At 37.4% G+C, this 26052-nt stretch overlaps 1 protein-coding gene across 1 annotated transcript in view; it reads right to left on the reverse strand.

The window, feature by feature from the left end:
- Positions 1-557: 557 nt before the first annotated feature.
- The window catches only part of pawr (PRKC, apoptosis, WT1, regulator), a 60044-nt gene continuing 34549 nt past the window's right edge, over positions 558-26052 (reverse strand). Inside the window, exons 3-7 of the mRNA XM_087786566.1 lie at positions 20235-20360; positions 11737-11771; positions 7664-7778; positions 5157-5261; positions 558-1875 (exon numbers count right to left, since the gene is read on the reverse strand). Coding sequence (XP_087642692.1) covers positions 1789-1875; positions 5157-5261; positions 7664-7778; positions 11737-11771; positions 20235-20360 — 468 coding nt within the window. The 3' untranslated portion in view covers positions 558-1788. The remainder of the gene's footprint in view (positions 1876-5156; positions 5262-7663; positions 7779-11736; positions 11772-20234; positions 20361-26052) is intronic.

Raw genomic sequence — 26052 nt, forward strand, 5'->3', positions numbered from 1 at the left:
CTCTCCTCACCTGTTCCGATGTAACAGAGAGAGGTGGCTGTGGGGGGTTGGGCAGCTGAGGCAGTAGGGCTTGTTGGGGTGGAGAAAGGTGGCTTGGAGGTGAGAACAGTTGGGGGGAGGGGGCTGAAGCAGGGGAAAAAAAAGATGGGGAGGAGTAGATAGAGGAGTAAGAAGAGCAGTAAGAGGAAGAAGATAGAGAGTAGGAAGAAGAGGGAGATGAAGATTGAGAGCAGAAGGAAAGGGAGGAGAAGGAAGAATTAAAAAAGAGCATTAAGGGGAGGACGGCAAAGAAAAGGAAAAAAGAAAAGGAGGAGCGAAGGCAAGAGTATGATGAAGAGTTGGAAAGAAAAGGTCTAAATATTTCCCAAGGCTTAGGAAGGGAAGAAAGAAGGGAGGAAGAAGAGAAGGAGGATCAAATGAAAGTCAAGTGAGCAGAGCTGCAGGTTGATTGACAGCTGAGCGAGGGCAGGAGCAGCAGGTTGACGACTGAACCCCCTCTGGTTCTGAGGCGTCACTGATTCAGCAAATTAATGTAATGAACACAAGCCAAGGCGACCGAGGAGATAATCAACTTTTATTAAACACTTAATCATCGGGACATGAATGATGCAGAGACGCAAACAACATTTTAACTTTCTTCTCCTTCTTCTCTTCCTTCTTCTCCTTCTTCTCCTCCTTTTTCTCCTTCTTCTCCTTCTCTCTCCAAACATCAACAGAGATGAGTCGACTGAGGATCCACTGATTCAATTGAGAATTTTCTTTGGAACTTTTATTACATTTTTGTGTCTCGACTGATCTGTCGCTGAATTAGTGATTTATTCACCCATGACCTTTTGACCCTTGAGTGCCGGGACAAGGAAGGGTGAAAAACAAAAAGAATCAAAAATTTTCTTGAATATTTGAAGGAAAAACTCAACTTGGTTAAAAAATTAAGAACGATGTCCATTTTTTTTCCCCGGCGCCATTTGGCTCTTTATTTACAGGAAACGCAAAATTTGATCTTTTCATATTAAAAAAAATTGGACGAAACTGGATTTTAAGGGTTTCCTGATCCGATCAATCGTTTTCGGCCCAAACACACAAAAAAAAAAAAACACAAAGGAAATGACAATTGATCCAAAATAACACAAAATTATTCCAGCTTTGAAAAAAATCAATTCAAAAACAACATTTTTAGACAAAAATATCCCGACAGAATTTTTAAAAATCGATATGATTCGCAGAATTAACACTAGGGGCGGAAAATTTGTTGAAATGTTTGCTAAAAAAAACCCTGTTATTGTTCATTTAAAAATACGTCCGAAATACAAAAAAAGTTCTTTCAAAGTTTTGAAAAATACACAAACGTGTTAAACTTGATTTCAAGAGTTAAAAATCGCCTCCAGTTTTGGCTCTTTTGTTCGATCCAATCGTCGTTCATTTGGTTTTTCTGTGACGCCACAGAAAAGAAAAGTCATATTTCTAGGAGCTGAAGAACAAACCTCTAGATTAGATAGAAAGAGAAATATATAAAATACTCTATAAAATGTATAAAGCATCAAAGGTTGAGCGTGTCGGATGGATAAGTGGCAGGTTTTGATATTTTTTTGGCCGATGACTTCATGTGTTTCAGGGCTGGTTGTGCTGCAGGAGCAAATACATTCAATCTGGTGGAAAAATATCTAGAAAAGACCGAGAAAACTTGAGGCCTACAGTATATATACAAGTCATTTACATTAAATACAAAGAGCGGGAGATCCTGGTCCTGATCCTGGTCCTGATCCTGGTCCAGTCGCTGGTGCGATGCTTCTACCTCGTCAGCTGACCCACCACCTTGAGCAAGGTCTTGTTCTCCTGCTTCAGCTGCTCGTTCTCGTCCTCCAGGTCGTCCAGGTCCTGTTGAAGGAGACCAGAGAACATGGAGTTAAGATTTGAGCCGTTATTGACAGTTTTTTATTGATCTCAAGTGTGTTTGTGACAGTTTTATTTAAAAATCATCTGGAGAGTTTGACTCTGAAACAAAGTAAGAATCAGAAATAAAACAGATAACAGATAATAAAATACAATAAAAAATGTAGTTGGAAAAATGAAATACAGTAAAATAAAATGAGATCAAATGAATATGATAAAATAAAATAATATGATAAAATACATTGTAAAATAAAATGAGGTCATCAAATATAATTTCAAATTTATTTTGAAAATAAAATTATGTGAAATAAGAATATGAAGTAAAATATAAAATAACATTTGAATAATTCAATTAAATATAATAGAATAAAATACAATACAATAAAATGAGAAGAATTAAATACAATAAAATAAAATGAATTAAAGACAATAAAATGAAGTGAAATTAATTAAATACAATACAATATGATTAGATAATAAAATACAATAAAAAATAATTAGATAATAAAATACAATAAAATATAATTAGATAATAAAATACAATAAAAAATAATTAGATAATAAAATACAATAAAATATGATTAGATAATAAAATAAAATATAATTAGATGATAAAATACAATATAAAATTACTTTGAAAATTAAAATGCAGTCAAATAAAAATATAGAATAATTAAATTGAGAAAAATAAAATGAGATAAATTAAATACTATAAAATGATACAAATAAATGAGAATAATTAAATACAATAAAATAAATGAGAATAATTAAATAGAATACAATAAAATAAATAAATATGAATAAAATACAGTATAAAACAAAATGGGATTAATGAAATACAGTAAAATAAAATAGATTAATACAAAATGAAGATATGAATATGATAAATTTAAATAATAAATAAAATACAATAATAAAATACAATATAAACAATATAAGATGAATAAAAGTAATTGACTTGTAAACTAAGATGGGCTGAAACTGGAAAGTGAAAGTGCTGATTCAACAATGTTTCCATTGGACACTATAAATAAATAAACCTAAACTCTAAAATAAAAACATGTTTGAATAATGTGAATAAAAGTTTCACTTTTTGGTCAATTAAGGCTGTGAAACTCATTCTTAAACAGTTTTCTCTTTGTCCAAACCCCTCTCAGTGAACTCAGTTGTAGTTGAAATCCATTGGTTTGTTTGTTAAAGATACAGATTTTTAAAAAGCATTGATTCTTCATAAGGTTTTCTTGACGCATGTTTAGGTGAATTCAACTGTGTTCAGGTGATTCTAAAGCATCATAATCACGGTTCTACGAACAGAAAACCTAGTTTCTCTCCAGATGGGATCGACCTTCGTGGAGTTAGCGAGATTAAAACTAAATCAACAATCACCAGAAGCGGATACGTCGCTAACTTTGAGCCGAAGTGTTTCGTCTGCGTCGCGCGACTACAGAGAAGAGAAACTTTATCGTAGATTTAAAAAAAAAATCATCAAACGCCCCCTGCTGGCTGCCACACCGCACCACAGGCGCGTGCGACAAACTAGATAAGGCGCTCGACGGCTTTCATGATGTCGCGGCTGCTCGCTTTCAGATTTAAGACCAGATGAGTCGAGCGAGAAAACACGATCAAAATCAAGACTCGGCCAACAATAAATAAACAAACAACAGAAACATGCACAATAAACATGAATTATGATCATTTTACTCAAAGTTTTTATGATTTATTTCTGATACAATTTGACTCGTTGAGCAATGCTTCAGTTCAGACGTTGTGTACAAGGGACTGTATCGTCTCTCATCTCCCATCATGCCTTGCGGCGGACCCTCTCTCAGGGGACGACTGTGATGGCTATCAAACACTGTCCTTCTGAGCAGCTTCCTGTCCATGCGATGCTATCGCTTCGTCCTGGAAGACCTTTTTTTTTTTTTTTAATCCAGAGGTTCTTCAACCAGAGATTCATGTTGGATTCATGGTGAGTTCGATTCTTGCGACGAGAGGATATTTCAGATATGAAAGTCTCTCCTGCTGGGTGGAGCAATTTAAAAAAAAAAAAGGGAAAAATTGGAGCTGGATTTTTCTACCATCAGCCGCAGTGACCCAGAAAACAGGGGGGCACGCTGCCGGCTTTTAGCAGGAGCGAGGGGGCGAAGGGGGCACGTTTGACAAGCACACACTGGCTCTAGTCGTGTGTGGATGAAACTCAGAAAAAGTATCTTTAGGAAAACTTCTGAAGAAACTAAAAAAAAAATCAAAGAGTACTTTATTTCAAAAGTGAAAGAGTGTATTTTTGATTGATTATAACAAACCCAAATCAGCGGATGATTGACGGATCAGACTCCAGATGATCAGCCGCTGATTTTCAGGTGAATAATATTTTTGTTCTGAGGCTGATTGAGAAGTTTCACAGCGAGATTTTAATGAAAAAAACTATTTCAGAAAATCAGCAAAAATGTCGATGAATGTTTCACTTTCTCTACTGAACCTGTTTAAGGGGTCGGGTCAGGTCAGGAGGGGGGTGAAAGTGGGAGGCAGACGACCACCCTTGAAAATCTAAACAAGTTTCATTTTGATTACATCTCTACTATATTTATTACAAACTAAGTAAAGAACATTTCCAACATTTTTGCTTCTTTAGTTTTTTATGTAAGGGGGGTAAAAATGGGGGGCAAAAGACCCTGATGAAAATTCAAACGCGTCTAAGGTTTAATTATATATAATTAATTTTACCTCCTTTTGTTCATTGTAGGGGCGGGGGGGGACCTCCATTAAAATCCAAACATGTCCATATTCAATTATATTTCTACAATAATTAATACACATTAAATAAAGACAATTTCAAGTATTTTAGATCCTTTTGTTAAATGTAAGGGGGGTAAAAATGGGGGGCAGAAGACCCCCTTGAAAATTCAAACATGTCCATATTCAATTACATTTTTACAATATTTAATACACATTAAATAAAGACAATTTAACTAATTTCTGCTGCTTTTGGCAAGTTTTAAGCCAGTAATTTGACTAAACTTTGTTCTTTGGGTTATTTGGTTAAGCTGTAAAATCAGTTTTTTTAAGACGATTCAATTGCGCCAAGTCGTTTTTTAATAAATATAATTCAAGCTGTTTTTTAGATCCTGAATATCATCGACAGCTCAAACAGGACCATGTGTGAGTGATTGACGATCACAGACAGAAGAACACTGACGATCACTCCTTGGAGGAGGTGATAAAATAAACCCTGGAGATTGAAGGCGAAGAAAACTTTAAAAACTCACTCTGTTCAAAAAGTCAATTTCCTCCTTCAGCTTCTGGATGATGTCGTCTTTGTCCTGGTTGGCCTTTAGCAACCTGCCGTTCTCCTGGTGCTCCCGGGCCAGCTCCTGAAGGACCAGGAAGGAGACGTTTACTCTTGATATTCACTGTGCTTTATTGCATGAATTACACAAATAAAACTGATCTTAAAGACCGCCAGACCATCAGTGGATCCCTGAGCACCTTTTGATCCATGTAACCTTTGACCCCTGAAACTATCTAGCCCAAGATTATGTCCATGAAAAAGTGAAATTGAATTATAATTATTATCATTTATTTACCACTAGAGAAGGTTCAGTATCCAGTGCTACAGATTATTCTTAGTCACCATCCAAATGTAGAATATATTCCTGCTGACCAAGAAAATAATAAATACACAAGATATATTCTGTTTTTCACTATAAACATGCAATTAATAAATGGTATTGTGTTTCACTAACCTAAGTTTTTATATTTTTTTAGTTTTCAGAAGCGCAAATGAAGCAAACCTCTGCAATAATAATGTTGTCTAGACGGATTTGTTAAATATATTAAAGGGAAATTAAGTAAGAAAGTAAGTAAGTAAATGATATTTGTAGCGCACTTGAGTTTAAAAACATTTTCTTAATATAAAATATACTCAAGTGGCTTCTTAAAATAATGATTTATGCCATGTTTTTTGTTGATTTCTCTTGGGTTTTACAGTTAATTTTGGGCCAGTGTTGCCAAATTATATGTGTGGTTTTAGTTTGTGTTCCACGTTAACAACACAATCAAAAGCTTTATTAATGATAACATTTGATGCAATGATATGTATCACTTTAATATCTGACCTTTACTTTAATTTAAACTAATAATTGGACGGGCACAGAAAAGAAATGTCTGAATTGGCCAAAAGTTTTCAGCCCCTACTTTGGATGTTTGAGCTCAAGAAACTGAGTCTGGGAAACTTTATAAATGTTATTACTTTAAGGTAAACTTTTCTTATTTTCCCTATTTTTTTTTTCACTGTATTCTTAAATTGAACATGAAACTATCCTGGACGCTTACATTTCCCATTATTTCCATAGCAACAAGTCCAGGTCAGGAGCCACGGATTGAGATGTGGCTCAAAGACCTGATCTCACGCTGGTCAAGATTTACTCTCATGATTGGACTTTTGTTTTGATCCGTCCGTGTGAATCGGAGACGCTGCCCCTCGCGAGCCTTCTGTTCCCCCGGTAAGCTAGAACAGCAACATCTCTGGGCCGTAATGGAAGTGATGTCTGACACCGTGTTAAACTGTGTGAAATGGGATTTTTTTTTTGTTTCTAGGACCGGGATGCAGACGACACGAGAGAGAAGTCACCCGGGTCACTGAGTGGTTATTTTAAAACCCTTCAAAAGTCACCCAGGAGTCTGGCAGGCGGAAGGAAAATGGATCCGAACGAGTTCATCTGTTCGACAAAAAGCTTTTTCAAGTTTCAGTGGCGACAGAAGGAGCGAGAGGAAAACATGTCAGCAGTTTTCGATACTAGATGTAGTTTTTAAATCATTTATCATCAGTTGTTTGGTTTGGACAAAAAGAGTGGACACAAAAAAAATACTTTTATAGTAAATCTTTGGCCAATTTGGCAGATCTGACTCTTTGCCCGTTTATTATAGCAATACAAATGATTAAAAATAACCTTTAAATGTTGTAGTATTAGCACTTTAATTTTCTCTTTTGCTTTCTGATTAACTGTTTTTGTGCGTCTGTTGTGCTATAAAAAGTCATGATGAAATGTTTTGTTAAATAAGATTATTTTTTAGAATGTTGAGCATGTTTTCTTGAAAATAAATAATAAATAACAAATAATAAATAATAAATAATAAATAACAAATAACAAATAACAAATAATAAATAATAAATAACAAATAACAAATAATAAATAATAAATAATAAATAACAAATAACAAATAATAAATAATAAATAATAAATAACAAATAACAAATAATACATAATAAATAACAAATAATAAATAATAAATAGAGCCAATTTGTGTCACATTAACAATAAAAACCTGAATAAAAATGTGTCTGAAATCAACTAATATAAACTATTTTCATTGTATTCATAATTTGTGGCATTTTTCTCTACATTTTTCAAACCATATAACATTTTATTTTTCTTCGATTTCATCTTAATTTTGGCTCAACTGCTCCCTAACAACACACGTACGTTTTCTAGTCTAAATTACTCAATACCTTAATTAAGATGAACATTTTCTCATTGATAGAAATTAACAGTTCAGCAAAAATCCTTCAAAAGATCCGTAGACTCAAATGGCAATACAAAAAAAAGAAAAAAGTATTATATATATATATATGTATATTTATATATTACATTATATGACTTTCACTGAAATAAAATGATTTAATAACCTCCTTGGCGAGTGAATGCAGGCAAACATTGGGAAAATTAAGACAATTTTAATTCATCTCTATGTGTTTTTTTTAATGTTAAATTACCTTTTCCAGATCCTCCAACCTCTTCTCCAGAGGAGCAGAACCGGCTCTCTCCCGGTCTTGACGGGTTCGTCGCTGTCGGCCGTTCCGGACCGACTCCTCCTCAGGTCCTACCAAACTGATTCAAGGACAAGAAGTTACTCATCTTTTTTTTTTCTTATTCAACCTTCACATTCATTACATGTTCTCCACATTTCTCTCTCCACTTCTGCTTGAAGGAGTGACTCATTCCCTCGTTATTAAACTTCAAATGACTGAAACCTTCATCAGGAAAAGAAAAGGCACGAAGGAGACATGGCTTTTTTTTTTCTCCTTTTACCTCCCACGTATTACGCATTAATCACACGCCTTTTTCCTCGTGAACGCAGCAAAGGTTGTCATGACTTCTGTCGAAAAAGCTTCTGATTTAAAAACAATTTGCATAATAAAACTTTTAATGGGATCAGGAGCGTACAGTACGTCCACAGGGAAACCACGGAAAATCGACTTAAAAGGTTTTTTTAAAAGCAGTTTTCCTTTCCTTCAGGGGTGGACGATGAACCGCCAGAAACACCTCAATCTATCTCTCGATTTTACCCCGTAATTATTCTTCCAGAATGTCAACACAATCCTCTTCATCTCAACAGGGGATTTTGACTGGTATGAACAGGATCTGTTACCAGTTAGACCACCAGATGGCTGCACCAACTCAGCTGAACTAAGACTGTTCCACAAGGTTCTTTAAAAGCTCATTGGACCACATAGGTGTGACTTTTAAACAACATTAGTTTCCTCTCGTACAGTCATGAGTTGTTGTCCGATGTTGTGACACAATAGAAAGTGAGAATGTCTGGAATGTCCAACACGTCTTCTCTGTGTTTTGTCTTTGTTTAATGGGCTCCAAACATATGTCTTTGCTGGTATTTTACGCAATTTCCTGCGTATTTTCGCAGATCTGCCTCTGGCCAAATATCACACCCGTGCCGTGTGGCTTCGACATCCGTCCCAGAGACCTCTTCTTAACGGACCCAAAGTCCGGAGCTTTAAGCCCGGTAGCTTCATGTTCAAGGCTTGGATTTCTGATCAAAGCCGACTTTCATCCGAGCCTGGGCTTGTAGCGCGACAGCTTCGCTACGGCTTTATCTCGACTGTACGTCGAGCCGGCAGCTTTAAGACGTATCCCAGATTAGTTCAGTCACCTTCATCTCGAATGGGGACGATATCTAACTGATAATTCACAGACTCACACATCTGAGCACACGTTTAGCTAGCGCCTTTTACTTGGGTTTATTTGCTTTTGTTTTCATTTTCAATTGAGATGGTGTTTAGTGTCATGTCCGTAAATCAACATTCAACACATTAAGGCTCAGATTTTATGTCACATTTTATACAACATTCTTTGCTGATGAGACCAAAAAAAACACCACACCTTAACTTTATGCGTTTATCTTTAAACTGAAACTAATATGTTGATAAAGTACGTCTTAAATAGATCTTGGACTCTATTGTACTCTACATACTATTAGTATGTGTCTGTTTTTAAAAAACTCTATTTTCATTTAAATATTTAGAAAATGATCTTAAGTCCCGCCCACTGAAATCCCTTTCGTTTTTCTGGATATTAAATCTTTTTTTTTAATATAACCCACACCCACTCTGCTGTGATTGGTCAAACATCAAGGTTTGTCACTGTACGTCTTCAACCCCGGAAGTCTCCACCTCCAAGGGACTCTTTGTATAAACAAAGTGGGGTGTGATTACAGCTGGCTGGAGGAGGAGTGAAGCCATAATAGATTCCACTCTCGTAACCTCTCGTTCGCCGAGACTTTAGACAGGTGACAACTTTATAAAGTAATAAGTTGAAAACATGGTCATCAGAGGAACTTACTGCATCCTGAAGAAGAAGCCTCAACCTCAACGTTTGAAATATGCCAGTGAGTTAGATAAGCTGTGTTCGAGGGCAACACCTTCAAAGGCAGAACCTCTTCTGTTGGATGAAAACATCCATGTTACTAAAGAAAACATTTTGCCATTGAAGACGCAGAAAAAAAAGCGGCCACGCTTCCACGCGCACCAACAATCAAAATGGGCTCAGCAGGTGATCGGGACCAGCTTAAACATCCAGAACTCGACTACTAAGTATCACACCGAGGCCCATTAGCACCCTGCAGGCAGCGGTGGAGGGAGGAGAGAGGTGGGACCAATCAGCCATTGTTGGGGCCCTCAGCGGGCGGCAGCGATAAGGCACAGTGAGGAGCAACGACTCGAGGCGGCAATATGATACAAAATACACAACACAGAGACGGTAAAGGTGTCATTTGTACCTTTGGAGCGTAGACATGAGGAACAACAACGTTATATGAAAGAACGGGTTGAAGGAATATATTTGTGACATCATGACTCCAACGATACAAGGGCTGTGGAGCTCATACATAGTCATAGTTCTTCTCTGAAAGAGACCAACCAGAGACTCTACATTAGTAACCATCCTGAGTCTTCAGTTCTTTCCTTCTTCCTGCGCCTACAAGCACCATAAAGGTTTTTTCACAAGCTCAAATATTGTTTCACTTCTAGCTTCGTTTTTTTTCTTCAATATGGCCTCTTTTGACCAAGTTTGCTCGTCATTACAATAAGGAGTTGAAGAATGTACTACCAAAGTTTTTCTGTTCGAGTGATATATTAAATTGTATTTTGATTAAAATATATAAATATTTATACAGAACTTTTAGAGGCCATCTTTTTGTTAACCCTTGTGTTATCTCATGGCTTCCATGAATACATATGCAGTGGTGGAGGTCAATCACCTTGACCCAGAGACAACACAAGGGATACCACAAACACGTTTTTTTCCGGGCCTTTGTGCCACCTTGACCCCGAGATAACACAAGGGTTGAGGAAAATATATTTTCTGCTGATAATTCTGTTGTAAAATGCTTTAGTTAAATCAATATATTACTTTTAAGCAATCATTTTTTTCTCAAAGTGGTCGAGTTTAATGCGAGTGAAAAAAACGTCCAAAACACTCAGAATTTTGCTAAAAAATTTACCCAACATATTAGCGTCCTCTTTTTTGGAGATTTAGAATAAAGTCACCCTCAATAATGACGACATAAATAACATCACAGACAAAAAGTTACCCAAACAATAATATCAACTTCTATCAATTTATCTTGTAAAAGGTCAGGTCAAATCTCTTAAAATGTCATCATGATTTCAGTATAAACTTGTGTATGATATCATGAGTAAATGACATTAAAATATAGCTAAGACCTGTTGATTAGAATTATTGAACTTAACCACCAATCGGCTGCCTGGAGACCAGACCAGATTCTTCAATAAATCTTTGAAACATATGTGTAACTTGAAAAATACAAATGATTTCTGAAAGTTGAGGTTTAACTGTAGAGTGGAGACATGGAACTGAAGTTTTTAAAATGATATCTGTGGATATGACGCATCCTCTTTTTTTTCTGGGGCCCCCAAAGGAGGACTCTAGTGTCTTTTTAAGATGCCTCTTGGACACCCCCTTGTGGTCACAATGCAGACATGTACAACTGAGTGGTAATAGAACGGTTAGTGTGGAAACACCACTGTATTCTGCCATAAGAGTTGGGAAATTCTTCTAGTATGAGGCAAGCCAGGGCCTCTATTAGTCCAGACTACAACCCAAACTAAGCGATGGATGGATGGATGTGTACAGAGCATTTGCTTATAGTAATCAGAAACTATATCCATCAACTCCCAAACAGGCAACTACTTGGATGTCCTTGAAACATAGGTCAAACATGACACTGACAGGGATAATACAAGATTTGGGCGAAGGTTCTCGAAGGAGTGGCCAACATCTTGTGCAGTGTGACAGGTTATCCATAACATCACCAGTAGAGCGTCCAAGCATGATGAGAGCATTAGCCATTATTACCCGGTCAGCGGGTAAAATGGCCTGAAATATGTTGATAAAAAAGTGACTGCTGCTGCATACGCATGATGAAAATTCTTTAGATAAAGATGGAGGTTCAGATAATGTCCCGTTTGTGTGATGTTCCTCATCTCTTTAGATGTAAATCTCACTTTCATGATGGAGAAGAAAGACTCACCTATTGTGGCGTCCGCTGCCAGGTCTTGGAGTTTCCTGTGACGAGAAGAAGAAACACGCATGAAGGGAAATCTTTCTGAGGCAGAATTGACTTTTAACTTCAATCGACCGATCGTCATCGATGGAGGACTTTTCATGTGTGCTAGAAAACGCTGCCAGGTAAATAAAGATAAAATAAAAATACGCAAAAGAAACCCCACAAGAATAGAAAAATAAACCGTCTTTGATGGACACAGAAAACAGACGCCAATGAAATGCGTGACGCCCGATAAATGACAGTTTGAAAGTCAAACTATGAAATGGTGTGAATATACTGGAAATACATTTATATTAACATTATATCTAAATGATCCAAATTAGCGCACTTTAAAGAGTTGCTGCCCACAGCACAAGAGGACAAAAAAACAAACACAATCGACAAGGACAGTAACATTAACAGGATTAATAACGTAGGATAACAATAAGTCCTCTTTTACCCACACATGTTCTGTTTTGTAGTTTTTAAAACCATTCAAAGTCCTGGTTTAAGTTTGTGTAGCTTGTATGTTATCTTCGCATCACAGCCCATAATATGATGGTGAGCTCAAGATACCATGATGACCAGTAGATTGAAGTCTCACTGCTTTCAGTCACGCAAAAATAGTTTTAAAATGTTACAACAAATTACATGTAACGTAACATCACTCTAAACAACACCTCTAGTAACAAAAAAACAAAATCCACATGAGCAGCTCCGATGATCCTTCGCCGCCCAGTCAAGCAATTACTACTGTTGATCAAGACAGTATTTACCATTCAATGGTTAAGGTATTATTTATACTTTTTGCATTAGTCAGGAGAGAATTATAATATAATTGGCACGCTCTTTTTTGGAATTCAGAATATGTAAGTCAAAAGTTACATGTTTTTTTCTGGACAATAAGCATTTATCTGAAATAGAAGCACATGAAAAGTACTCGACCCCACACAAGAAAAACACTCAAAATGTTGCGGCAAATCGACTCCAGGTAGTAGTGTCCTCTTTTTGGAGATCCAGAATATATTCATATATTCATCCTAAATAATGACATTAACATAATTATACCAACAACAATAACATGAACAATTATTTAGCAATTTTACTGTTGGTTTTACAGGTAAAGGTCAGAAAAAGGGACAGAAAAAAAAGCTGTGATTCTCTCTGGTTCCTCTCAATCTCTAAGAAATGTACATGAGTTTAAGCAGATGTATGATATCTTGATTAAAGAACATATAAAGAATATCCTGAGGTCAGCAGATTATTAAATATTTAAATAAACAACCAACCAGTTGCCTAAAGAAAAGACCAGATTCTATAGATTAGTCAAAAGTTCCATGATCTTATCTGGTCAATTAGTCTTGACAACATCTGTGTGATTAGAACAGTTTCTTCAAAGTTTTTTAAGACATCGACAATGATAAAATCAAATGAAACCTGTATAAATGTGCACTAGTAAAAGGATCTTTATTTCAGATCTCAAACAAACAATAGTAACACTGGTAGATATGAGCAGTATTTCTTTTTAGATAAAGAAAAAGCAATATATGCATGAATATTGTTGGCTCACAGAAAAAGAATAATTTTCCTTCCACACGACTTGAGATATTAATCAGCACTGCCATTTGTGGGAAAGCCTCTAGGTATTGTGGGTACATGATGAATCCCAGCTGCTGAGCTGATGCACACATAAGCTTTGTTGCATTTAATAGTTCAGCGGGAGCCTTGTAGGCCCTAGAGGTGCAGAGAAAATCTAGTTTGCTAATGGAGATGCACGTTCGTCTTGCGATTGTTTGCCCTAATGGTTGTTTGGGTGAACACCTCGGTGCTGTGACGGCCGCTGAAAAACTCTCCCCTGAAGAACGAGGCGTGTGCCACAGATGCAGCGAGACGATTAGAAATGTACCACCCGCTCAGGTCTGAAGCACCGAGGGCCATCGGGTTTGATTGAGGGGCCAGGACTATCAGTCACAGGACCACTCCAGAGGGTTGGAAGAGAAAACTTTTGTGGTAGACCTTTGGACATGCAGGGGCCTCTCTGCCTCAGCTGACATATCATCCATTAAAAAAAAAAACAGCTCTGGCGTCTTACCTGGCCTGACCCCGATAGATTTAGAAGAACCGAGTACAGAGGGAGATGTAGTCTGGAGCAGAAGACTCATTAGGAGCGGATCTGCTGGGTTCAGTGACACTTTGGATTATTACACAACTCTTCGACTTTTGGTTTGAGCCTTTTTACTCTGTTATTGTAACCAAGAAGATACATGTTTTGAAGTAGGTTCTACAATTTATGCCAAAATGTTTGAATATAGGATATATTCTTTTGAGAAAATTATCCGTTTCGTTTGCTAAAAATACTAGAAGGTGAATCCTATCCAAAAATATGACTGAATAGGAAACCACAGGACCATCTATACACAGACCAGACCAGTCCTTAGTAAAGTATACTTGAATAACTCCTGTACGATTGTTGCAATTTAGAAAATTAAAATAGTTTCTAAAAGAACCATATCATGCAATTTGATGCTATACAGTTACACGAATGAGTTCACGGAGAGGTTGTGATGCAAACAGAGTGGTTTTGTGTTTAGTTTAGTCAGTGAAGAGTCAGGAAATGATTTTATTAGAAGGCTAGTCAGGCAGTGCCTTTAACAATTGTATGGGCTCTCACCTTACAAACCATAGTTAAAAGCTATATTAGTTTCATGTTAGGAACTTTTTTTAGGTTCTACCAAAACAGCGAGAAATCCCAGATAGTTTTTTTTTGTACTGGATATTAGGAGTCAAGGAGTTTGTATTTTTTCGAATACTTAAAACGTTACAGGGATTTCTTTTCATGATACGTGTTTGTATTGGCTTTTATTATGTCCCTTCAGCACTGCTATGGATACTACAAAAGCTCCCTGGTTCCAGTCCGTGGTGTCGGAACGTCCCATCTTTGGGAATGTTTTTCCCAGGTGCCTTTGGGATTCTTATTTTTTCGCTGTACACATTAATGCTATATTATTTCTGCTTATTAATATACTTTAACCTTTTTCCTTTTTTAAATTTCTAGTTTAATCCTTTGATTTTTCGCTCATGTGTTGTCCTTGTGGTTCTGTGACAACCTTGGTTCTTGTTTAAATGCTGGTAAAAAAAAGAAAAAAAAGTTTGATCTACAAATAATTGCTTAAATCAGTTGTGTTGTGCATCACTCGGGACATTCTTCAAGAGCTGTTCAAGTCGGTAGCTTGACAGGCCTTTAATTAATGAGACAAGGTATTTCAATTATTCAACTAATTAATTAAATGCTTCGATAATCAATGTTAAGTCAGGTATTAAAATATTCATTGGCTGAGGCTGTTTCTCAACTCTCATTAAGCCTAGTTACAAATGCAGAAACTCAAGTTCTCCATTTCACTTGGCAGAGACAAATGTAATATGTTGTGATATATATTAACCTATATTAAAAAAGGTTATAAAAAGGAGGTAAATCTATTGGAATAAAATAAGAATCGTGTATATAACGCAGCTGTGATGAGGTCCAGAATCCAGGACCTCTAGTCTACAGAGACCCAGCAAGGGTAGAAAAAGGCTGTCAAAATGTAAATGTGTGATCACAATGTAAGGTTTGATCAAACAAACCGTTTGTTTAAATAAACATAGATATATTTATGGGCTCTACGGAGAAAATTGTATTCATATCTATTTTAAAATCTCTGCATGAGACTGATGTTGAGCTTCTAAGCAAACTGACAAGGGTCAGTGAGAGGATTGATTATTTTTTTCCGAGGGCGGAAAAGGTCGAAATGTGACACAAAATAACAACATGAAGGAAGGTCACAGCAGTCTGCAAATATTGTTTGCGTCTGCCGAGCTTCATTTACATACAGAGATATTTGTGGTTCAGAGAGATCATTTTTTTTTAACTCAATATTATTCATCAGATGAGTTTATTCTATTTGCCAGACGGAAGGCAAAATAGACTAAGTATATAAATTACAATTTCAAAAAAACGGGAAATGGGAATAAATTTCGGTTTATATGGACAATTATAATGTTTATGTGGCTAGCTAAATGTAGCAAATAATTTTCTATTCTTCCAATCAAACACTTCCTGTTGCATTATGGTATTTTCACACTGGTTTGTCCAACTGCCTTCGTTCTGTGAGCACAAACCTTTACATTTGTTTTTCTTTTCTTTTTTAGATTAGTTCAAAACAAGCCTACTTTATGACTCTTTATCTTTCTTAATATTTTTTTAATTACTCCGTATATATTCGTGGCATTATGAGGTACTATTTTTCCAGCTTTTCCTTAAAGAAGCACAACAAAAGATTGAAAAAAATAAAAGTTTCCGGCTACTTATATTGTTTAAATGGGAAATTGCTTTGTCGTGAAAACGGAAACGTCTCTGCCTCTGCTGCCACAGTCCCCATGTGCATTGTGTTTTTGACTTTTTGTGTATGCCTCAAGGAAAACAAGTGAGTACTTCAGTCATGATAGAAATTCAAACAAATTAAACTGCCATCGACAATGCACTGCCATATAGAGGTTTGGTAGTCACAGAAGAGTTAAAAAAAATATGATAATAAATGTTACGAAGTCAATTATATTTATTTAGGAATTATTTTTGTATCGACATTTTTATCCATTAATAAAGATATGCAGTTAAAGGAGATAGTTTCACAGTTTTCCAGTTGTTTTTACATTATAAAATAAGATCCAGTCAAGACCATGAAAATGAAGAAAATCACAACCTTTGCCAAAGTGCTGTGAGATATAACTGTGCAGGACAAGGTCAGTGTAATTCATGTGTGAAGACTTCACTGTTCAACTTTATTTATCATGCTTGAGCTGCACTGACAGCTCACATAAAGCTCATCTCCAGAAGCTCAGAAAGGCAAAGAGACCATCATCGGCAAACAATAAGTAGAAACTGACATTTTAGGTTGTTTTTTTTTTTCCTAGTATAAGCGATAAAACATTAATGGACCTTTTCGAGCGAAGATTTCTGCTCCGACAGGTTGTTAAAGGTTACGGTCCTCACCGTGAGGTCATCACAGTTCATTGGAAAAACGCTTTAGGTGCTGTGAAAAACCCACACAGAAGCACTCAAGTCGTTTATCCGTCCTGGTGATAAAGACGCTGTAGAAGTTTGATCCTTTAACTCGTGATGAAGGATTTTCAACGAGGGCAGATTCTTCAGTGAGCTTGGAAACCTTCAAAGTTTCATAGAAAGTGAGTTTAAAGGAGCTGTTATGAAACTTGATGTAATATTAAAAGGTATTTTTCACGTTCCGTTTTTGAATGGCAAGTATGAAGTTGCCACATGACTGATGGACTCCATTCTTCATAATCTTCCATTATTCATTTATATTTTATATATGTTGCACTGCATTTTCACAGTCACTCTATAAGGTAGGACAGCAAACCATATATTTGGAGTCAGACTGCACTAAACCTGCGAACCAAATACAACCAAATTCAGACTTTCACATGATTCTATCGCCATCTATAGGTCATCTGGAGATACAGTGTGAGCTCCCTTTCTTGCTCCTGTGTGCCACCTGCTGTTCCATCAAGTTCATTGCTTCAATAATATTTCAAATGCTAAAAGAAGGGCGCTGGATTGTTTTGATTAAACAGTGTGATGAGCTGCTTGGCTGAGTTCTGCGATCTTTTCGCTGCCCTTCTATGTCCTAGATCAGTCAAAGTCAAAACCGATCATTTACTAAACCACATCTTCACCTGGTTCACCAATCTGAAGGTGTTGACTAGTCGTACGGGGCAGCAGTTTCCATCGAACTTTCTTTATTCCCCGATGTATCGTTTCAGGAAGCCATTGCACTTCATGAAGGCAGATGATCCTGTGGAATGTTCCGTAGGATCTGGGCAGCGATCTCAGAGGGGCAGGTTTTCACATACGTATCGCATACCTAAGTTCATAACCAGGACCACATGCCTGGAGCCGGCCTCGACACATTCAACACACCTGGACGTGTGCGTGTGCCCGTGTATCACAAATGACTCTCATGTTCCTCAAATAGATGCGACAAGAACTAAAGTCGTTCAAAGCGAGAGTGGTTTGCGTTAAGGAACACTGCGATTCCTGCAGCTAACTGATGACGGAGCCGATCTAATGGTGGACCGGCTGATAAAACGTCCAGATATCCTGATACCAGCCAAGAGGCCCGTCTGGACATTGTACATCAGGACAGCGAGACATGGCAGCTGCCCAAGCGTTCGTGATAAACGTGGCCTCAGAGGATCACTGTACTTTGTGTGAAGTTATTGCAGATGCCAAACTGACAGCTCCATCATAAATCCAGTGACCAGAGCTTCTGTTGTACCTCAAGTAATCATTTTTGGCACCAACACCACAGGTATGTGAGATGAATATACTTTTTTTATATTTTTATCTGAAGGTCAGCCGGTGAAGATAATGCCAAAATTAGACCAGTCAACAGATTAGGTATTCAGAAAGAAAATACAGAAGAGTGTATTTTAGAGAAGACCGTATGGGATGTGAGGGAAGTTCAAAACATGTATGAGGACAGTAGGTCATCGATGAGGTCTGTAGTCCACAGATAACTGCATCTTTCCTATCCAACCTTTTCACTGGTGACCTTAAAAATATGTTCTTTAAAGTGGAACACATTTGCTGGCTTCAAGAAACATTGGATACATGTAGACAGCCGGTCAAACTTAAGGCAAAAACCTGGCCAGTCAAGTTATTTTTGTGGATGGTTGGTTCCAAATCAAAGTTGATTATTATTAGTGTTAAAGATAAGGTTAAGAACAGAAATCATGGATGTCGACGATTAAACAGAGGCTTCAACATAAGATGGATCGAGTCTCCAAGAATAAAACAAAAACATCAAACTCTTGGTACTTTTTTTGGACCAAGACCTCTATTTTGGTCCCATAAATGAGCTTGAAACCCTAGTGTAGGGCAAATGTGACAAAGAACGTGATAAGAACCCAGTCTCCTTGGATGATGATGCTGTTTGCTGATGATATAGTGATTAGCAGTGAGTACAGGACATTCTGGAGAAGTGAAGGTTAAGCTAGAGCAAGACAGGGGGAGGAAGATTTAAGAGGAAGAGCAATCAGTATTTCAGCTATTTCATGTCAGAAATCAGTTATGTAGTAAGTAAGTAAGTAAAGTAAACATTATTTGTGAAGAGCTTTAACAAACAAAAACAATACACAGATAAAATACATGCTTTAAAAGAGTCCCAGAAAATCAGGGAAAAGCACAAATAAAAATGACTTGAGTTGTTTCTTGAAGAGGTCAGTATGTTTCTTGAAGAGGTCAGTAGACTCCATTAAACGCAGTTGCGAGAGTAATGGACAGAGATAAACTCAGATGGAGAAAAGGATGAAGGCAGGGTGGAAGGATAGTGAAGACGGATGGTTTCCTTTCAGAAAGTGATGGCACTGCTTCATGAGGATTCAAAGACAAGTTCAGATTCTTCCCAAATTCTATTAAGTTGTTTTGTAAGTTACACTGTTCCGCCACGAGTAGAGAACGCTAATCATTTCAAGCTTAACATTTCGGTTTGCTGTTCAAAAAGTCAGAGGAGGAATCGCAACTGCTTGGATGAGGATAAATCGCTTATGCATGGCTGCATCTGGTCCGCGTTACTTTTCTTGCCCCGGAGCGAGAATAGATACCACACAAAAGATTCTGTTTCAAAACGATGGCTCCAGACTCTCCAAACAGATACTTGGACGGGCGAAGACGATGATATTAACTGTTTATTTATGGTCTTCCACGGCAGGAGTCTTTGGCGTTTTCATTGTTCTTCCTCGCAAACTCCCAGCAGGTTGCTGTCAGAATCCTCCTGTTAGTTTGATGTTTGTTTACATATTTCAGAGGCGAGCCATCACGTTGAGTAAACAGCCTCAGTCGGTGGGAGCGCAGAGACACGACTGTGCCGAAGCGGAACGGATGATAAATGAGAAACACGCCTCTTAGCGATCCCGGCTTTGACGTTCAATTAGAATATATTTGATATCCAACTCAAATCGTTTGTCAGACGAGAATATTTCGCTGGATTGTGTTTTGTTATGACGCCTGCACGCTGTTTTGGAAAAAGAATAATATACGAGTTTGTCAGAAGTTTTTGTCTAGCATCAGGTTTACGTTGGAAGAATGCAAACAAGATTTATTTCATTTTGTGATGGGGAACTTTGCTCAACTTTAAAGGCCGTGTCAGACCTACCGATGTTGCAACAGGCGCCAGCATTAGAAAAGTAACACCTTATTTAAACTGCAGACTTATGAGTGAATCTCTGAGAAGGAAGCTTTCGGACAATTACAGACATATTTCCCTTTTCACGCAATGATGAAATTCACAGACATTTTTCGGTCTCTTTCCCTGAGCAACGGTGCTGGAATAACTGAATAATCCCGGCCGTGGTTAGCGGCAGTTAGATGTACATTGCCGATTTGAAACTGGGCCATTATGTTTCATCAGTTTAAGTGAGGGACTTACCGCGGGGAGGCCTGTGTCGGGGTCGGCGGTCACGGTCTCGTTCTGGAAAGTGTTGGCCTGGACCAGCTCTTCCTCTTCTTGTCTGTCCTTCTCTCCGGCGTCGTCGTCGTCAAGTTCATCTAGACTCTGAAAGAAAAAGAATATAGAAGAAATATGTTTATTAAGGTGCAAATACTGAAATTACAAAAGCAGTTTTTTTTTTTTTTTAAGCTAAATGTTCCCTTTTACATTATCTTTGTTCTCATTGTATTTGAAGAACTATAAACAATTACATAAAAACAAGTGTTTTCTCTTGAATTAAACTTGGATAAAAAATGTTTTCTCCCTCATTCTTTTTGCCATTTTGGCAATAAATTATCTCAATTATGAAATGCATCTCTAAAATATGAAGTGATGAAATGAGGATCTTCTACGGTGTTCCTTTGGCAGACTAGAGATGTCCTTGGTCCACCTTATCACTTTCAATCTAACACCTTTTTATGAATACAAAAATAGGGTTTTACCTCAAGTGACTGAGATCATGGTGAAATAAATACATTTTTATATATAGATAAATATTTTTGGGGGGCAACATGACAATCTCAAATTTGGCAAAACCAGCTACAATTTTCAAAAGTTCACTTTAAAAATAAAGAATTTTGCTTAAACAAATATTGTGACATTTTTACTAAATATTATCACCCTGCTCTAATTCCACCTCTAATACCTTTTTTAGCATCTGAAACACCAGGGAAAGCTATGTTCTCATTACGCAAGAGGATGACAGGGAACATAACACCAAAAGAGTGATCAAGTTTTCAACTGATTTTCACCACCAAGAATGTTTTAATCTTACTTTTTTTTAATCAATATTTGATGGAGATGTACGGGCAAAATATACGTTTCTATAAAAGAAAAAAATATAGGTATGAACATGAACGGATATTGGCCAAGAAAGAGTTTTAGGAGTTTTCCTTTAACTATTAAATAATAAATAACACAACCTTTAACATCCTTTGTGCTGCTCTACATCATGTGTCATTTAAATGGATTAAAGGGTCACTGAAGGGGTCTCTGTGAAAGTTCTTCTCTGTGTGACCCGCACCATAACCCTTTAAACCCACCACACTTGAGGATATGTTCTTGTTTTTGGCTTATCTAACTGTTCCAGTACAAAAAACATTAACTCGGTCACTTTGGTTTACATCAGTGGTGACACGCAAGTTTATTTCCCACCCAAAAAGAGCAAAACTATCTTTCCAGATCTACACAGAATCTTCTTCTAATCCTCTTAGGACACGAGCACATTCGCTTCTCAGAATTCCTGCAGAGCTGTGGCTTAAACACATCTCAAGGCTCCGTGGACACTGGCCTGGCAGCGGGAACAGAGCTCCGGCCTTTAACCTCCGAGAAACAGACGGAGGAACTTCCTGTTCGGCGGAATATCCCATGACAGCAGTAAGAGTCGTGTAGAAGAGCACATCTTCCATGCTTAAAGATAGTGTGTCTTTGAGATGCGTCTTGTTAATATGATCTCGGGACTTCTTGTTCCTCTCCGGTCTGGATTCTGCTGTAAAACTCATCAGATTCAGTCTTCGAGGGGACTTTAAATTCATCATGCTAATGTCCGTCTTCCCATTCGCATCATGTTACAGCGAGCTGTGCGGTGAACTTCAGGAGTTCATCTGTCAAGGGCCGCCGAAAACGAATTGCATAAGCCGAGGCCTGACATGCGCTCTCAAGAGGACCGCAATGAAAACACTTTCCTGCCTCGAAACTCTGGACAGAAACAAAAGATTGGCTGATCTTACATGGTTCAAAAATAGCCTTACAAGGTTAAACAAGGAATGAAGTCATTTGTGAAGCCTTTCCTGTCAACCCGGTTATCAGACGTCCGTCGGGGGAAAACACTTTCTCTCGGAAACAACTTCGACTCGCAACTTCGTCACTCACACGAGTGTCCAGGTGGTACAGACAAAATAAAAGAAACTTTCTCTTTCATCACCTCTTGCACAGACTTGCGTAATATGGTACCTCAATTGCCTTCAGCGTGTCCAGAACCCACACACACACAACTTTGATGGGGCGCCACATCCGGACAAATACACTAAAAATAGTCCCGTCTGTGTCAACACAGCGAGATATACAGTGACTAAATACTTCTGCCATGATGAAATTCAGAGTGGCAGTTTACTTTGGATGGTGGAAGCAGCTCCAGTTTTGCCCTCAGGCATTTCTTAAAAAGAAAAAGGGGGCACAGTTTGTTACCTTATAAGGGTCGCTGTTCACCCCAATAATATCTGAATATGACTACATTTCAGCTGGAAACTTCTTTTTTTTCTCCCACTAAACTGGAGAGCGGAGACAAACTTGTGGAAGCGTAAAAATGAGCTTCTCATTAATAGAAATGTTTCTGTGTGTAGTGTGAACTGTAGCAACGAAAAAAGTGATTGAACAAGATTAAAAAAAATGTAAAAAGATTGTGACAGATTGCTCGGAACAAAACAGGCCAAAAGACAAAAGAGCAGATGGTGAGGTGGATTTGCTTCACTTTTTGATGCCGTTCTCATCATTCTTTCTTTTTTTTATTTTGAATTAGTATCAACAAATAGTTGAGAGAACTTTTTTTCCAACAAAAGGGACATTACTGGAGAAAATCGTTGTTCACTTTGTAAGGACTTGTGCGTCTAAAGAACTGAGTCTTATTCTGTCCTGATTTATTTCTCCCCCCTTAATAGTTTCCAGCAGCAAAAAAAGAGTTTAATCTCAGGACTATTTGAATCTGGATCCCCTACTTGAGCGACTTTGAAAGGTAGAAAAGATTACTATGTTACACAAACAAATGTACATCTATCACATGGTTTAGACTTCACAAAGGATACTATTTTTTGTGGAGTTTCATTTTAGTTGTCAAAATGTCTGCTGCCTTAAAGGCTTTTCTTTTCCTTTATTGTAGGTCTAAATCGTTATATTGTCATGATATTGAAGGATAGTTTGAAAGAAACATGTGTATGATACATGAGGACAACTAGAGATACAGAAAAAACATAAATCTCCTTGACTTTATATAAAGTCAGCATCCATTAAAACCAGTGAAACAACTTTTGACTACTATTTACAGAATTGAAAATTTAAATTCCCAAATCTCATCAACCAACCCTAACAACTTGAATCACCGAACAGGTCAGAAGGTGTACTGATGTTTTTGCATTTCCATTTTTCACATTTTAAATGCCGTTTTATGAAATAAAGCTTGCGTAACTCCTGAGCATCAAATATAAGAAGCCGGACAAGTGCATGACCAGCCCTTTAAAAACTTCCTCAACTCAGGACGAACTTTTAAACATCACCAATACTTTCTCATGGTCAAATATAATTTAAATATATTCAGAACTTTTCAAGGTATTTGGCCATCAGACAGATGGGCCAATAAACACTACACATTACTCTGATAGTACTATACTGATAGTTTAAATAACTGGTAAAAAAAAAACTTTTCTTTATTCAGCTTATGAGACGATTTCATTCTTCGTCATCTCCAACATTTTCCTGTTCATGATATTTTTAAGCCTCCTCAAGATGAAACTTGGCCACCTAATCTCCGTGTCCATCACGCTGTCCATGCCTCAGAATTAATGGCTACACATCTGGAATCCGAGCGTCACAGTCTGCTGGACTTGACATTTGAGTCTTAAAAAACTGTCTCTTAAATAAAAAGTTTGAAAACATTTAAGTGGCACGACTCGTTCACAAGTCAAACTTTCATTCCTGCGTCCGTCTGACGTCAACCTGGGAATGATTTCTGGTAACAATCCATTGATTTACTGAGTCTTTGGTTGTTTAGGTGTGCATCCAACAGCTGCGAATTGTTCGGAACCACAAATATTTTCGCTTTCCAAAAACCCTTCTGTGTCTTCCTTTTAAGGTGTTAGCCACTTGTGAAAGTCTAGATTATTTGCCCATGTAGAAACCACCGTAATTGCCTCTAAGTATAGTTGGAACACAAGTTTAATTTCCTTAACAGTGAAGCTACGCAGACACTTCGAAACACTGCTGAAGCAGCATATTTTGACTCATATCTACATATATAAGATTTTGTTTGACACTTATGGGTATTAAAAACACGTACAAACCAGTTTCAGCATGATAAACCTTGACAAAAGTGCGACTTTTAAACTGGCAAAACTACTTATTATTATAACTTATTTATTAATCTTTGTGTTGTTGCACATGTGTCAAGCTCAAGCCATTTTAATGTGTAATGGTTGACTCCAGATCAAGTTAGATAAATGTTGATATCATGAACTATAGTGACATCAGTGTGAAGATGAGAAACAGAAATGATCGAAGATGTTAAATTGAAGGAGTTTGATGGGAATGTTTGGTTTAGAAAACCAACATGGAGATAATTGAGCCTCCAAAGACAAGTTATTTTCATTCTCCCTGTTCAGTAAATAAACATTTTAATCCCACCCGTGACATTGATTGCAAACAAAAAAATGGACCCTTGTTTGATTGAGTTTTGCTTTTCGTATCCACCCAGTCATTCTAATGCTGAAACAACATTTTGAGTGCTTAACAATATAGCTCTTGAATTCTGTCTGTCTTTTGTCCAAGTACTAACGTACTAAGTACTAACGTTGTATTGAAAATGGATGGTTAGTCATGTAATTACAATGACCAAACACACACCCACCCAAAAAAAGAAAGAAAGGCACAAATCCAGCCGTGTTGAACCAACGAACCAGAAATTTGACGAAATATAAAGTAGCAGTTAAAAGCTTCGGATTAATAACGGGTTATTGTTTTGTTTTTGTTTCTTTTATGTTTTTGTTTTCCAGGTTTAGCTGGGCGGTTTAGTATCTCAACTTTTTCATGCAGGAAATCAAAGTCAGGGGTCACCAACGTGGTGCCCGCACACACCAGAAGAGTAGCTTTTTGGCCTTTTCAAAAAATATTTGTGCATGTTTGATTTTGTTTTATTTTCTTGTTGCCCCATTGGTAATTGTAAAAGAAACAATGCTATTCCTCTACTACACAAATCATATCATTTGTCGTCCACAGTAATATATATTGAGTTTTTTCCAAAAGTGTGTGCAAAACTGATGGGAGCTCTTCGGGTTACACGGCCCTTGGAGTTGTACAGATAGCTTGGGTGACCCTTGGTCTAAATAGCGTATACAATTTTCGCAGGTATACCACAGTTGTTGCGCCGTAAGATGGAGAAAATACCAGCAAATCAAAACCTTGTTTCCGTTCAAATGGAAATAAAACTGTTTATGATACTTGTCATGTTATTTCCTTCTCATAAACCAGCGTTTATAAAAAAAAGTCGTCCTCATTTCCCGGACCCTCCCGTGTGAGAAATGCTGCTCCGACACTCTGCCGGCGTCGTAACCGTTTAGCCCGACGATTTATCTTCGCAACATAAACAGAGGCTCTCCGGCCGGTGTAATGACTTATGAGTATTAATCAGCCGTTCTCTTGTCAGGTCACAGTGGGTTCATTAAAATGATCCATGGCGGAGGAGGGACAACCCCCCGATGGCCGCTGTCTTTTAATCAGGACAATACGGCTTCAGGTGATGTGGCGATTGGGAAGGGAAGACCATCAACCCAGAGGTATGACGGGTGATTAATGCCACCGAGAAGCCTGCCAAGGTCGGTTCTGTCCATGCTCGCCGGGTGGGAAGACGGCCAAACACAAGATTTGTTCAATGAAACCATGTAAACAAACCATAGAGATTGTACTTTGAAGTAAAGAGCAGTTGGAATCTACTCGAGCAATAGTTTCTTTCGGCTAAAAAACTCTTTATTTAATTGGCTTTTTTCCGCATATT

Source organism: Callionymus lyra, chromosome 3 (assembly GCF_982586985.1).
Source record: "Callionymus lyra chromosome 3, fCalLyr1.hap1.1, whole genome shotgun sequence".
Taxonomy (NCBI): Eukaryota; Metazoa; Chordata; class Actinopteri; order Syngnathiformes; family Callionymidae; genus Callionymus; species Callionymus lyra.